Source organism: Pagrus pagrus (assembly GCF_965226575.1).
Source record: "Pagrus pagrus genome assembly, chromosome: 4".
In the NCBI taxonomy this organism is placed as follows: Eukaryota; Metazoa; Chordata; class Actinopteri; order Spariformes; family Sparidae; genus Pagrus; species Pagrus pagrus.
This window is the reverse complement of record NC_140188.1, coordinates 6,811,361-6,827,994: the sequence shown is the minus strand read 5'-3', so window position 1 is coordinate 6,827,994 and position 16,634 is coordinate 6,811,361. Positions and strand designations below refer to the sequence as shown.

The following is a 16,634-nucleotide window of genomic DNA, read 5'->3' as shown; positions in this document are numbered from 1 at the left end:
TTCAATATTAAGCTATGTAACATCCACATAATTTGTAGTTGGAAGGACTATCAAACATGCAAAATCATGCATGGTCATTTAACCCTAACTATGATCCACTCTGCAGGGAGCACATCTTTAGTGGGCATGGTGCAAGGTGGATGCAGCTGGATGCGTCATCAGGTCACAGCATGATATACACCACTTCATGGCGTCTCAAGTTGGACGGCGCATCGAGATGAAACGAATGCGTGGGGTGGAAACTTTGCCGAAGGGAAAGACAGCAAGACTGCCATAAGCAACATACATCAAGGCAAAAAAAAAAAATGTAATTAATGTAAATTTAAGGAGAAATTTCTAAGTCAGACTCAGAAGTTTTAACACCATTAAGCTGCCCAACATTTGAGTCCCAGCTGTGCATTTTCTTGAACAGTAATGGTCTGACGTTTGGACTAAAAATATCTGACACATGCCGAGACAAATCTGACAGTGAAATGGGGCTAATTTTAGAGTTGATTTTTGATGTGATGATGCAATGTGGAAATTACATCAGCCGCCTATAGAGTGTCATAATATAAGTTTCTCACTCGTTTGATGGTTGGTGTTCGTTCCTTGAGGGAAACCTGAACAAAAATAGTTTCGATCAGTGGTTCTCAAAGTGGGGTCCCAGGACCCCCGGGGCTCCTTGAGGGGGTTCCAGCAGGTCCCCGCCAAATTAATTTTTACATTTAACACTATGAGAGATTGTATGACTTTATTGGTCATAGGCTTAGATACAGCAAAGACCCTGGGAAACAACAGGGGTCTGGGGTATAATTTATGTCAGTTTAGGTCCTTGATGGGAAAGAGTTTGAGAGCCACTGGTTTATATTAACTCTAAATCATTAAGAATTGTCAGCTTTATAGAAATAAACAGATCACTCTACTATCATTTCCTCATTAAATCAAAAAATACAAAAAAAATAATAATAATCTCCCTCCTGATGATCATGTGGGACAAAATCTTTGTTTAATTGGGGTCTGTGGGGATTTTTCTTTCTTTGATTTGGGAGTCCCTGACATGAAACCCTTTGACAGCCCCCCTCCTCCGCCTGCTGTAGGCGTTATGTATCTGCGCACTGGTCGCCTACAGGGCGGTGGCTGCGCAAGCATGTCCAAGAGCGGGACGGTCTGTGGGGAGTTGAGGGAGTTGTCATGAGGAGACACTGATGCCTGGCTGAGGGGAGGCATCACACACGCAACCGTACCTGCGTCTGATCCCAACAGCCCAACTTTGAATGAGCGACTACATGGCTCGCACGGTCACTAATGCATACCGACACTCCTGGAGAATGCACACACAGCCACACACTTGCCTGCACAGTGCGCAAACTGGCCGTGCTGGAGACAAAAGCTCAACTCACATGCGGCCACTGCCACATCGAGGACTTCTTGTCACAAATGCAAAATGCACTAGATGACTTAAAAGGCCAGAAGAGACATGAGTTAAAAAAAATGATCCACTCAATGACACACCGGTCTCACTACAAACAAGACGCACGCAGCCAGCTGCTGTAACCTTTCGTGCATCCCTGTGTCAGCTCCAGGGGACATAACTGGATGCACAGACAAACAGGAGGTGGCTGCAGGCGACTCATCTGCAGCCCCGTGTTTTTATCTGTCACTTAATATCACAGGAAGGACAACATCCAAGTTGTCTCCGACACACAAAAAAACTTGTGCAGCCGCATTCTGCTTTTCATTGCGCCGCACAATTCAACTTCCAGGCATTCCAGCACAGTCGGCTCTGACAGCAGACGACAGCCGTCCTCCGGCCAAAACTGCTGCGCAAACACACATCACCTACAAGCAAAGGCAACTCTCTTTGTACTGAACACTTGAACTCACGTGCGACATGAGCACATATGATCTTTGCACTTCACGCAGCCACCCACCTCCCCGCACACCACGCCCGTCTATTCTATACAGCAGCATCCAGCGCTCACCTTTAAAGACGTGTGCACAGAGGCTGTAGAGGATGAAGATCAAGTGCTGCTTGACGATCATATTCTTCTCTTTTCCTTCACGATTTAACGTCGACAGTCCACTCGCGTCTGTCTCTTGTCTTCTCCTCTCTTTCTGTCTCTTCTCGTCGGGGTGGACTTATCCAGGTAAACGGCGCAGCTTCGGACTGACCGGAGTTACATTGATGAACTCTGCCTTTTCCAGAGAAGTCCCTGTGTTATTTTTTCGCAGATCCGGGGGCAGGGAACACTGTAGTGTAGCAGGACGGCAGAGATGCTCGTCGGCAAAGTGCAGCTCCTGTCTCCCTTTATTGCCTTTCTCTTTGACTCGCTGCAGAGAGCAAGAGTCCCGCCCACGCTTTTTGACTAATGAAGACGCCTCACCAATGGAGAACACCTAGAAATAGTTCTGATGTCTGGTCAACTGTCAAAACAATTACACTGCGTGACACAAGGACTACTTTCTTATACCCATTTCGGGCTGGACATTAGTAATCAGTTATGGGGGGATGATTTAGCAAATGTCAGAGCAGAAAAATAGTCTCTGCAGGGATATGGAGACAGTCTATGCCCATCATAAACATAATAATAAAATATAATAAGGTCATAAGGGGCCAATGTGCACCACCACAGACACTCTCTAAGGCTCTAAATGGAAGTAATGATGATCCTCTCAACTCCATGTTTTTGTCAGTGCGAGTCTAGTGCAAAAAATCACCATGCCAGTGATTTAATGTATTAAAATATGCCCACAGCTAGCAGAGTTAATTTAACACTTTTAGACAGTTTTGAACAGCCGCCCCAGAGTCATAACAGCTTTATGAGCAGACAAACAAGCCTGCAGTCAACACTAGACAACTCAAAATAAGTGTCACTGCCAAAATTGACACTTATTATCTCTTGGAAATTTTTACAATGAAAGCCGAGCATCTTTCTTGGAAATACAACAAAGATGAGGACAGCATGCAGGAACCAGAGAGGGCTGCACGTGAAAAGGCGGTTGCATTCTCAGAGGTTGTGACCCGAGAGGCTGGGAGTGTGTCAGGAATCAGTGCACAGGAGAAGGGTAGGTTAATGGGCTCCTGGACATCCCTCTTCCTTCAAAGGCTCCTATGAGTGGTGCACAGAAATGAGTGTGACCATCCCTAAAGACAGAGGTGGGGGGAAAGCGGCAGCTCCAGCCGGGGATCGTTTTCTAAGCCCATCGCGAGGATTTTACACATGGTTTAACATGCTGCCGGTCGAATTTGGTTCAATTTTGCACAGTGGCCTTCCACGCCACTCCCACTTCAAATCAAACTGCTGACCTGGCCATACCACCTGAGAAAAAGCTGCGGCGCTAAACTAAAATATATTCCAGGCTTTTAAATCACTGGCTTTTCTCTCAGCAGGAATAAATGTAAATGACATGTGAAGCTCCGCCATTCATTATCTAAACAAGCAATCAGCTGGATCACTAATTTTCATTGCCAAACAAGAAATTAATGCAGCGTTTTTCTGCATGTTCAAATCCATTACAGCTTTTAATCAGACGGGGTCGAATGGGGACCTTTTACTAAGACATGCACTCATTTCATTTCTGTATGCTGATGCTGCGTTTTAGCCTTTTAACTTGGATCCATGCACATCTCAAGTCCCTGTGGAACCATTGTTGCCTTACTGAACTGTAAACCTTGAAGGACTGAGCGCTCTTGTGTGACACACATTCTCGATACAACTCACTTATAATTCAGAGCAGAACTATACAAAGCCAATTACCATGAGGATGGTGGTAAAGAATCAATCCCATGTGTCCTGAAGGTCAATTCCTCGTCATTTCATTAGATCTTTGAGAGTGGAATTCTACTCATGCCCCTTTAAACAGTGAGAATTTATTGACCATGTGGGTTCAGCGGAAAAGCACAGGGTGCTGACACAGATCTGTAATGCAGAGGAGCATTTATCTCTGGGACCTTGTACTGCATATACACTGTGCTTTGTGTCATTTAAAAAGCCCAAGTGCATTGGCAGATTTAACAAGGTCAACAGATACACTTGAGAACCTGCCTATCAGGCTACAATACAACATAATAGGGCTTTATGTCAGACTGTTTTGATCCTTTATTTTCTACTGAAAGTTCAAACATGAAATTCTTTGATTCTGCAAATTATATAAGGGAACAATCAAAACAAAAAGGCAAAACACAAAAATTTAGGCTAAGCTTGAATTACATTAATATGCATTAACCTGTCACTGATAGTGTTTAATCCTCCTCACTGATTGAAAAACAACTCATCCACACACTTGGTGCACAATCCATTTCAGGATGGGCCTGAATGACAGCAGTCGTGAAGGCTGAATGCTTTATGTAAATGGACCACTCCGGGTGATGAAGTGCTGCACACAGGATCAGGATGTGGGCTGTGTCAATCTTTTTGTCATTTAGGCAGTAAATACTGTTCTACACACTACAGAATCCAGATACAAGATTTTAAATTTTAGGTAACATTTTTCCTTCAGTCTGATTGAGTTAATGTTTAATCTTTCAACACCGAAGCAAGAGTTTCATAACAACTGTGATTTACAGTATAGCCCTGGTATGTGTTTGGTGTACTTGAGGCTCCCATGAAACCTACATAAAAAATGAATCCACATTCACTAATGTAGAGATCACTCTATGACACCAGGCATTGCAAAATCTGGTATGTTATAAATGAGACAGGGCTGGTCCGCCACACTGTTTTCCAACTGATCTTCTGATCTCATAAGTTCAACATGAAACCCTTTGACACATCTTGTCATGTCATTTCAGCTTTTTTCACGTGTCGCTTAATGCCGTCCATATTTTATTAACTTGGATTGCGCAAGAGAGGACAAAGCCAGGGGACCTCTGTTGTTCATCGTCAAAGTCAGGTGACCTTCGCCATCATGGTAACAATAATAAACTTGTGGTTAACGCTGTGAAATTGTCACTGTTTGGTTAGGTTTATGCACCAAATGCATGTGGTTAGGAAAATCTTGCGTTTGTCAGACCCACCTGTCCACCCCAGTCTCCTCCATATTCAAACTTTCTCACTCTTTATACTATGTCACCTGACATTTTTTTCATTTTTTCAAAATGCTAAGTGCAGAAGGCATTAACTGACAGGCAAAAAGCAAAAAATTTGTTGTGATGATGTGAAATTATTTAAGACACACATCATTTAGAGAGACCAGGCTGGCATGGATTGTGAAATGTACTATCGCCTAACCGATAAATCAGTCAAATATTTATTGGCAATACATTAGTAGCAATGTACATTTTGGCCTGTAAGTAGCAAGAAATTACAGTGCAGATGTTTAATGTATGTTTGAAGATTTTTAAGGGAATATGAACAGTGTTGTCATTATGAAGTTTGTCCATCAGAGAGCATTTACAAGCAACTGTGAGATGTTTTGCTCAGTACATACTGTATCACAATTCTTTAATGCCCAAATTTAACTTATCAAAACTGTTTAATTGTCTTGTTTGTTTATGTTTCAGTGCAAACACCGACTGATATTACACATTAAAACTCTAAAATATTGATATTGGTATTGGCCTTCAGTATCAGTTGAGCTTTAAAATCTACTATTCCCTATCATTTCCTCATCAGCTGAAGCACTGGACAAGCAAAGAACCTCAGTCAGGCAGTGCTGTTACAGATTCCCTTTGGAAATGTGGCTTTAATCAGAGAGCAAAAAAACAAAAGAGGTGAACCAATTATACATGGAAAGTTCCTATGAAGTTCAGGTTTACCAAGCTCAGCACTGGAGGAGTTAAACCCGACAAAGGTCACATGAAATCCACCTGCTTTGAACAAGATGCACAACACTACACATTAAGTAAATCACAGTCGTGCACGTTGTATTAAGCGATGTCTTCCCACTATGCATGTGTGTTGTTATGACTCATAAATATCACAAAAAAGCACTGAGATTAAAATGTTCAGTTTTCATACTAATGAGCTCCCAAAACACCCTTAATTAATTAATTCATAAGATTCAATTAAAAGTATCACTCACAAAACCATTGCAGTTTGGTTCTTACCTTGAGGGAGTACTACAGTTGTGTTTTACACATTAGGAATACAAAGACCATCACTGTGAAAGCCTAGCCAACCTCCCAACCCTTTGTAACAACCTACTAAATACATAATGCAAATGTTATCAGTGAGATTACACCCTTTAATCCTATTTTTCATCAGACACATTTCCAAGCACTTCTGTCTCCCTCTGTTGACAGTTGCAAGATATTTTATTTTGAAATTCTTTCTGGCATATTTGACTGGGTTGAGATGTATTTCAGTTGCAGGGGTTTTTAAATGATGATGAATATGAGTCATTTTATTGCAACATTTCAGAAAACTGGAACAAACATATGCATGAAATTCTAGCTGAGAACATACAGTGATGTTAGCATGTCATTTGTGGATGATATCCCTTTAATTTGCTGTTCTTGATCTTGCAAGAAAAATAGCAGCATGCTTAAGAAAGATAGAATATTTTAATTAGCACTATGCTACTTTATCACAATGAGATAAGCACTAATATATCTGTCCACACTTAAGTCATTGTCATTATCCTGCATCATGCTTCTGTGTAATGATGTGTTGCAATGCACTATTGAAGACACTGGCGGACAAAGATGAATAGAAGCATTTAGAGTTAATGCTGTTTCTCTGAATGATGAGTATATATATTAGAGCTTTCCTGTATCGCTGCCAATTATTATGAAATCCATACTTTGATGCCAATATTGTGTCAAAATAACGCAGAGTTGTTAGTTGCGCTCTCTGCAAAAGCTGCATTTGTTCAACTAAAGGTTGTAGAAAGAATAATACTGCTACTGTATCTTTCCACCACTGAACTGAGGGCGGACAACAACAGTAGCACAACACTTTGTATGCTACTCTCCATATGAGCCTGTTATAATCCAGTGCATCTGACACACGTGTTTTTTTCCCGTCAGTACTCCACTGGGAAATAACATCTGCTCACTTGGGCTTTGTGCAGCTTGAACTTTAAGGCGTTATGATGTGAGCTTTATGTTCTTGTGCCTTTCCCTTAACCCTGTAAGAATATTTGCTATTGATGGCTGGTGGGAAAACAATTCCATCTGTTTATTGCCTTATTGATGGGACATTGGGAACAGCTACATTTGATCATTGGTTTTCTGTAGCCAAGATTATGCAAGTCAGCATTCTCTGGATGTCATTATATGCGGCAGAATTAGAAGTAATCACTAAAATATATTGTCTGGAGATGAATGCACCTCATGCAATTTTAGCAACAAATATAGACTAATACACACATTGTGCCATGTCCTGATTGTTGTACATGCAGGTTCTGATTACTGTGATTCAATAAAAGTGCAGCCATATGTTTGTCTAATCTACTCAGCTGTCTAACCTAAAAAATACCTCCTTTATATCAGCCATATGCTGCCAACAAGCTGAGGCATCAGTCAGCTGGACGAGTGACAATCAAATCAAAAGTGATTCAGCTTTGTGTGGCAATGTCACAGACAGAGATGAAGGGAAACCAAAGCCTCATTACACAAAGAGCCTCAGATTGGCTTCATCAGAAAATCATTGCCACATTTTTCTATGATAATGATATAGATCCCCTCAAGTGAATTCAGATTTTGAAAAGGTATATGTAGTTTATGTATCGGTCATAATTAAAATCCCTTTTAGTACTAGGGTGTGCAGGTGACCCCATTTTTCTTGATGCAGGCTAAAGCTCTCTTTGTGACTTCAGCGCTCTGTACACTGCTCTGTGATTCAGTCAAAATTGCATTCCCTCAGCCTTAGGGGAAAAGTCAAAGCAGGACTCCAGACTAACTTTTTCACTACTGTCCCAGAACCATCCCAGAAAACAATTTAAACCGCCGCAAGTGAAGATAAACTGTCCCAAAATCAATATGTTTTTTTCTATACATTGTTATTATCTTCTATAGTTGTAATGTTAAGTAATAGAAATCAAAGTACTTTTACCTCCCAACTGTACTCAGCTGAAGTACTTTAGTACATTTATTTACTCTTAACTTGTTGAGGTGTCACATTAAGCTGCAGTTCACCGTTTACCACTTCATGTTCACCTGAACTGAAACTCTCAGTCCTGCTGTGCATTTAGCTGTTAGCTCTATTAGCTCCAAAACCTGCAAGCTATTAAATGTTTTTGTGGGTCTCACGCTGAGTCGCTAGCCAGCGATACAAACTAGTGCTGATACAGTATTATGGAAATGACTGGCTATGACAGAGCCGCAACAATTAATTTATTAATCGATAGGTTGTCAACTAATAAATTAATCGCCAGCTAATGTTGTAATTGATTAATCAATTTGGGTATTTATATGATTCCAGCTTCTGAAATGTGAATATTTTCTGGTTTCTTTATTCTTCTATTACAGTAAACTAAATGTCTTTGTGATCTCCAGAGAATAAGACATTGAAGGACATTATCTTCGGCTTTGGGAAACACTGATCGATATTTTTCACCATTTACTGAAATTTTACTGACCAAAAACCAAACTGATTAATTGAGACAATAACTGACCAAATAATTGACACTATTGAATAGTAATTATTTGCAGCCCAACTTATTGAGACTATATATGAGAAGATTCAACACTCAGTTCAGTTTGTCATTTGCTAAGCGTTAGTTATAAGCCTCCATACAACTCCAGTTACTCCTGGAGGTGTTCCATTTTCTCATTGTTTTCTCCCTTTCTGTTACCCCCTGATGAGACACGGTTAGTCTTTAAATAACTAAATAATAATAATGTAGTTGAGCTCAATATTATTGACCAACGTAATACACTTCCAGTTAAAATTTGAAGGAGGCCCAAGTCAGCTGAGTACAAGCCAACTCAGCCACATGTGGTCAAAACCTGAACTAAGGCCAAAAAAAAGATGTTTGCCGAGTTAACTCTTTCAAATCTAAAATGCACCTGTTCTTGGTTTTACTGTACTCACCCAAGGACAACATGTTCACCAGACAAACAATTAACCTACAGTACACTCTGCCGTTCAAGATTATTGAAAATATAACTCAACAAAATACAAGACTAAACCTCAAACAGTGTTTTAATATATAATGAGAGTTGGGATTTTTCTAGGAACACACTAGAGTATAAACATTTGCACAATATTCCCTGAAAGCCCTATTATCCAACATTGCCCTCAGTTTTCAAGGAACATAACATATATCACAGCTCTGGCTGCGAGAGTGTTTGCGCTTGAGTAAAATATTTCAGCACCATTTAATGTAGAAGTGCTTACAAGGATACCCAGCACAGTACCACAGTGCACTGTTGTATTACTCACATCACAGAATTACTGGGCTGAACTGTAGGTATGCCTCATTAATTGCAAATGAAATGTTAAATAAACATGGTGACACCGGAGAACCCCCCCACCTTATTTCTACTGAAACTACTATTGAAAGATGAGTCATCTCTGGGCCAGGAGAGGTGCATGGTAATTACTGTATCCTCACTGCACAGCTCCAGGAGCGTGGAGCTGTAATAATTCAATCAATACTGCTCTTTTGTCTTAACTTTACAAACCAAGCATCTTTTCAAGGGCACAAGCCACCCCCATGGGACCAGTACACAGGCATTCTCCAGCAGACGCACCTCTCTCCACCTCTACATCCTTGGCTATACAAACAAAACCTCATGCCCCGGTTATGCAGAGTGAAGTGCTTTGTGTTAGGGCTCACGTCCACGATAGCCCACAGCAGCTGGTGTTCTCACAGACCACTGCATGGAAAATGGGCTGATTTCAGGATTTAGCTGTCCGTGGTGGGTTTCTCACTTGGTGCTTATTGGGGCCAGAATCACTTTGATATGGACTTTTCAGTCCCCGGTCTCAGTTTTGTTATGTGCTGGTCAGTGTTGCTGCTGTTTACTGTCATTATACTGCTATGAAGTAAGCTGCCTCATTAGCATTCTAGTATGCCTAGTTTGCATCTGAACTGAAGATTCAGACTGCAATGTTATGGTAGTTATGATGTCTGGAAGAAAGTAAAATGTCGCTTCAAACATCAAGGTCATTGCTTTACATTCATTAGCTTAAAGAAAACAACAATTAGCAGCTATAGCATAAACCATAATGATAATGATACTATAATTGATGTATGTTTTGATATATATTACATCCAAATTTATGAAAACTAAACAGCATCTATCAAAAACAGAAGGAAAAAGTACCACATCTGGTGTCTATCAGCGTTTATTCATTATACACTAATGAGAATCAATAAGCAACAAGTTTTAGGAGCTTTGCACGACTTCTTTAGAAGTCTGACACGGTGAGCGTTACCAAAACTTTTGATACTTGGATAGCTGTGTTATATACAGAATTATGATGCCAGCGTCTCATAGCTCATCAGCACTCCCGGCACCTCCTTTGCTTATCTTTGCATAACTACACATCCTGGTCATGTTTCCTTTCTCCTCCTGACCATCTGTTCCCTGCTGCCAATCTTCTGAGCGTGCCAGCTTCTGCCTCTACATCCTCCCCCCACCGAGTCAATCTTAGTATTGATATCATATTCTCCCCCTCTCCTTTTCTCCGTTTCTGTCATCCTTCTCTTTCGTACACAAACACACATACACACGCAAACACACACACATACTTAGTATAATAGAGCTGTAAAACAGAAGTCGTGGTAAGCATGACAGTGTTATGTAGTACTACACATTTGTGTTTTGTGTCACACATCTTGAGCTTTTTTATAAATTAGCAAGTGTCATTAAAAAAAGTCACACGGATGATAATTCAAACTAAAAAAAAAACATAGTTTATTTGCATTTAAAGCAATAACACCAAACTATTATATTGCTTAATGAGTGAGTTGTCATAATCTTTAGTTTTAATTGTGATTTAATATGTGATTACATTTTTTTTAACTTTTTTTGTTTTTGTTGTGTTGAATGGTTAAAAAAACAACTTATACATAAAATTATGGTAAACCAATGACCAGAACACTTATGCCAGCTAAACGTACTGTAATGCAATACAAATACACACATCAAAATAATTTAATTTATGGTTAAATGTAATAATCTGTGTTCCACTGCAAACTGTACTCTTCATGCTTTCCGGAAGGTTTTTAATTACAACTAGCCTGAAGTATTATAATTATGGAGATTATGGAATTATGTTAAACATGATATTACATTCTCATTATACGATTCCACTGAAAAGTAGATAAACAATATGAGCGCACGTTCATTTACCATGAATTCTGACACCCTTTAAGTAAGCACGTCTGTTATTTTCTGTCTGTAGACAGAAAGATCATCAGCATCAAAGTATTAAAAGGTTCAGCAATCAGCCTTCTCTTAGGGCTGGAAAAAAAACCATTGTGATTATTTTGAGAGATATGCGTCTCAGTTTTAGGGGCAATGGTATTTTTTGCGTTTAATTTTCACTGAGAAAAATACAAATTAAAATGATGATGATGTGATTTGTTTCTGGGGTCTATACATTACCAAACATACATGTTCCCTTATGTCTGTAGAATATGATGTTGGGGCATCTCAGCTACAACACGTTTATAAATGCCATGAGGTGACACATTTTACTGTTATCAGGAAAAACTACAGCTCCTGCAATTTGGATAGTGCACCTCACCATATCGGATTTCGATTACATTTTGATTAACTGTTCAGCTTACAGTCTTTTAACGACTACATTATTGTACTACCGAGCAGTCAAATTCAGGGAAAAGCGAGACCTTAATCAGGCTTCTCATTTAGACTATCAACCATTACCAAGTTCTTCCATAGAGACCTAAAGAACAGATATCTCTCTCTGCAGGTAGCAAAAATAATAAATATATCTTCAGCTAGATATTTATGTGTGTGTCAAAGAAGATTGTACGTTGTCTAATATAAAACACAATCTTATTTTCTCCCACAGCACATTACTGTACCTGTTCCTTGACAGGCCTCCACACTCACCACTTCTTTTGGCGTCCACTCCAGTGTATTAAGAACTCTACTGCTTGCCTCAGGCTTTTAAAGGAATGACTAATACACTCTTTGCAAACCACTGAAAGACTGCTGTAAAACATCTCTACCTAAACAGAATGATGCATGTGGGTGCAGTAATACACCGCGGTCAACGCATTTAACAGAGAGGTCTGCTTATTCTCTAACATTCTCATCAGGAGTGTTTGCAGATATCATTATGGTGTTAGGAAAAGGTTTTCTTTTAGTTTACTAAATACAAGCATCAGATATGTGGAAGTTATCACCAAGTGGAATTAAAAAATACTTTCATAAGTTTTGTTTTGGAGAAAAAGCAGAATTCCATCAGTGTATTATGCATAACTAATACATAATTTATACATAGATAAAAATTTCATCAAGGAAACATGATGACTGAGGTACACGCAATTACAAGCTTTGCTCACATCAAAGTAAAATAAACTGATATAAATAAGTGATGGTACGTAAGGAAACATGCATTCAGGCTAAGCTGTATAATGATGTTTTTGGTCAAGCGAACTACCCCTCTGACAAATTAATACAGTAGCCTACAGACCAGCCTGCTGATGTTTGAATTTTTACACTTAACCAGAATCTGAAAGTGCACCCATCTTTTAGGCGGTACAAACTTTAAGATGTGTCTCTCAAACAGCTTGTCAGACCACAGCAGGGTGATTAGAGTGTGTTGCTGTGCTGTGTGCTAACCATGGCTCTGTGTGCAGGCCTGACAGGTGCAATGCCAGATCCATTAGGAGGCATTTGCACTTCTCCCCTAAAGAGAGTATTTCGACATGTCCTCTTTGGTCAAAACAAATCTGCCAGGGTGGCAATGCCAGACCCCAGAGGACAAGGTGGCTTTCTGCCATGCAGGCAAAAACCTTACTGAGAAGTATCAAGTGAGAGAAAGAACCTGGCTCTCAAATGATAAACTTTAACATCATCTCCTAGTTTTATGTCACCTGCAAAGATTTAACCTTTATCATATTTTAGTACCAGATGTATAACATCGACTCAGAAGTGGAGTATTTTACAGTGGCTGTTTTCCACGGTTGTACATTTCCTTTGGTCCAAAACACACTTTCTCTCAGCACTTCTCTCAGTGTTCCATTTAAAATTTAACTTTTTTCACTTTCACAAAGACATCTGGTTTGGAGGTGAATTAGCCTTTTCAGCTAATGGCTAATTCACCTCTAGAGTCTATTAGTAGGGTGCACTACCTGCTGTTTCTCAAACTGTGCTGCTAATTTTAGATGACTCTCCAGTCGCTGTACATGTAAAACAAGGTGAACTACAAAAACAGAAAGCATACTTAACATGAAGTCTGTGTTTCAGTGCTGCAAACAGACAGAGTGCAGATTTTTAACGCCTCGTACTGTTGATCAAAACAGATTTTCCAATTTGTCATTTTTGTACAGTTAAATTTTTTCACATTAAAGCATCAGAAAACAAAACTAGCCTTGCAGATAATAATAATTTCCCCTGGGTATTACCTCTCACTAACAGTGCAAGAAAAAAAATCTTGATTATTTCTCCTGTGATTTGTGTGGCGCTCTGATCTATCTCATTTACGTGATAAATATACCAAAACCATTCCCATAAAACTTTTGATTTCAGCAGTTTCATCTGACACATTTCATGCGCCCTTTTTGCTGGTAGATTTTGATTGATTTCTCCAAATGAAATGTCAACATGTCATGGATCAAACCAATTTCCCGATGTTACTATTGTTGCCTGGAAAATTGGGAAGGAATTCACCTGACAAAAAGAATGTATTTCCGTGCAGGGGTGAGGCAATACATCAAAATGCTGTGATTCTTTGCCAGGCAGAAAGCAAACACTGATGTTACTTTCCGCGTGCGCAGCATTTCATTTCGCCAAGGAATTTGTCAATTATCTCGATTCACTCTCTCTGTCTGTGCATGCAGGGTTAGATTCACAGTATCGACTATTATGAGCCAGAAATCTGTTGATTTCTGTGAGGTACATAGCAATGAGCCATTTCCAACTGTGCTTAAGTTTTTCAGATTCAGCCATAGGAAATGAAATGCACCCCGTATCGCCTCTCATCTCATTTGAAATGATGAATACTTCAGGTGCTATAAACTATAATAAATCTAATAGTCTCATGCAGCACTGTGGCGGGGAGGGGGAGCTGGTTACAGCAGCTAAATCTGCTTCTCTTCCCCCAATCAATTAGATCTGTGAAATCCATTTCTCTTTGCATGTTTGCTCTTGTTTGCAATAATTACAACCTCCACCCCAAACAGGCATGATAAACACCCCCTGATTTAGAAGTGTTTGTTCAGATCGGAGGGACCTGCTGCTTGTCTTGCTGTTTATAAACCGTGGAAATCTACAGGGATTACACAGGCTCATCACCATCTGTGGCATTACTCCAAAACAGGTCTGCACAGAGAAGAGCCCTATCGGGGCACCGAGAGGAGGAGGCAAAGTCAGACTGACATATAATGGGCTGCTTTCACCTCATCTGCAGCACAATGCCATCACCATTAATTGGGCTGTTAGCAGAGACTCGCGCACAAACACACACACACACCCTATATATGTCTATATATAGATTACATTATTTAGAAAAAACTAAAGTGTGCTGTTTTTCAAAGAATTAACCAAGGCTGTAGCCATGGAGTCAACATTGGAGAGCATATGCTCAGCCATACCTGTACCAGGGAAACAGAGAGAGACGTTCTCCAGTATCAGCCCTGGTATGACGACCCTCCGCTAAATGTACACTGATTGTCGTGCGACCTCTCCTGTTTAATGTTGGTCACCTTGTGCCATTGTTTTGGAAAAGCTTTTAAGTGCACCTGTTTCGGTACCATGTTGGTTTGGATCATTTGAGAGGCTGTGTCAATGACAACGAGCCTCTTCCACACACAGCTCACCTGCTATTGAGAAAACAAAATTGCAGGCAAATAAATCCAAATGTGAGGTGTGGCGACTTCGTGAACACCATGCTGACAAAGAAAATCAAGTTTGTGAGCAAACACTAAAACGAGGTGGAGAATTAAGTTGAATTAAAATGCTGATATACCCTGCTAGAGTAATGTAGCCTATTATTTCTAACTTTGTCAAAAGACATTGTCAATAGCCAGAGATACACTATCAATCTGTGAATGTATGATAGCTAGCCAATCCCCCACCCCCCATTACATGTAATGCTGTGAAACAGTATTGAGGAAGGCTCATTGCATCCTGTTCTTTTAAAAGGGAGTAACTTGTTTTATTCTTGTGCACTGAGACGTTCTATTGTTAGCAGAGGAAAAAAAAAACAATGTAAATGTTTCAAAACCCTGTTGTCTATTTTATCAAAACCAATTGTTCTGTTGGAACAACTGTGACCTGCAGCAACTTCACATAGTAAAAACAACGCACAACAACAAAACTCCAGGACACTTCCTGAATTAAAATGTTTCTTATCAGGTGGAGATCACCTTGTAGTGATTTGTAAGAGATAACTTGATTGACTTTTGATTGACAGCTGTAAAAAATCTGAGTCTGGTTGATTGACAACCACTGACAACACAAATGACAATGACAATTTTGGTGACATATTAAAAACACTGACATTTAGAACATTTTGCAACAACGATGCCAAACTCAGGTATAAAACTTAACCATCAGGGTATCAAAATTCAACTCGGGCTTCATTTTAGGTCTACAGATAAACTGGCTCACAGATGCATGTATGTATGCATGCATTTGTATACAACCTGCATATTAATATGATGCAAATGCACCATTAAAAGCACTATTGATATTCTTCTGATCCTCAACTTACACACTGCAAGAACCTCATTCTAAAGAGAATATTAGCCAGTCTCACCATAAAATCACCTCAGTTAATGTCTCGTCTTTGTCAGCAAAGCAGCTACAAAAATAATTTTCTTATTGACAAACCTTTTTTTTTTTTTTACACATACATAGCTCCAAACTGAACCACAAATGCAACATCCTAATATTTTAATATTTCTGCAGAGTGTAATTCTCTCCATATGAATAATTGATTGTCTCATATGTATTCTCACAAAAAATGAAATAACAGCCTCCTACTTATTCTAACAATGCTTACCACATTTAACCACCAGTAGCACTATATAGACTCAGTTTTTTTTTTTTTTAAAACAAGATTTTAATCCTTCATTTGGTTTCTGGTAGCCTTCAAGACCACAGAGTTTTACTTTATTTGCATTCTAGTTTCGTAAAGGTCCGCGTTTGTTAATAAATCTGTCAGCGGTACATAACTGTTCGTTATGCTGCTACTGCCAGATACATCTTGAGCATTATCTCTAACACATAAAAGTAAATGATGATCACATCAGTGGGGATCTGGCTGACATTAAAATGTATCCATGGCCCTGCATTAATCTGAGTTTGTATTAATGTCAAAAACTAAAGGTGAAAGGATGATCAGAATATAGGCTCCCTCTCCAAATGAGCTGTCACCTAAAGCTAAATGCACCGACTTATAAACCAGCTACACCAACAAACACTGTCCAGGTGAAGTATCTGCATACAGTGAAACCTTAACTGAAAAACTGAGAGGAAGACAGAAGCAAATTAGACTCATGATCTTTATCAAGGTAAAGGCAATGACAGGGACATGTTCTGAGACATGAACTAATATTAA

At 39.6% G+C, this 16,634-nt stretch overlaps 1 protein-coding gene across 3 annotated transcripts in view; it reads right to left on the bottom strand.

Moving 5' to 3' along the window:
- cadm2b (cell adhesion molecule 2b) overlaps window positions 1-2,296 on the bottom strand; it is a 144,474-nt gene extending 142,178 nt beyond the window's left edge. For all 3 annotated transcript variants that reach the window (XM_084351812.1, XM_084351813.1, XM_084351814.1), the window contains exon 1: window positions 1,965-2,296. In XM_084351812.1, the coding sequence (XP_084207938.1) occupies window positions 1,965-2,025 (61 nt within the window). In that variant the 5' untranslated portion in view covers window positions 2,026-2,296. The remainder of the gene's footprint in view (window positions 1-1,964) is intronic.
- Window positions 2,297-16,634: the final 14,338 nt, after the last annotated feature.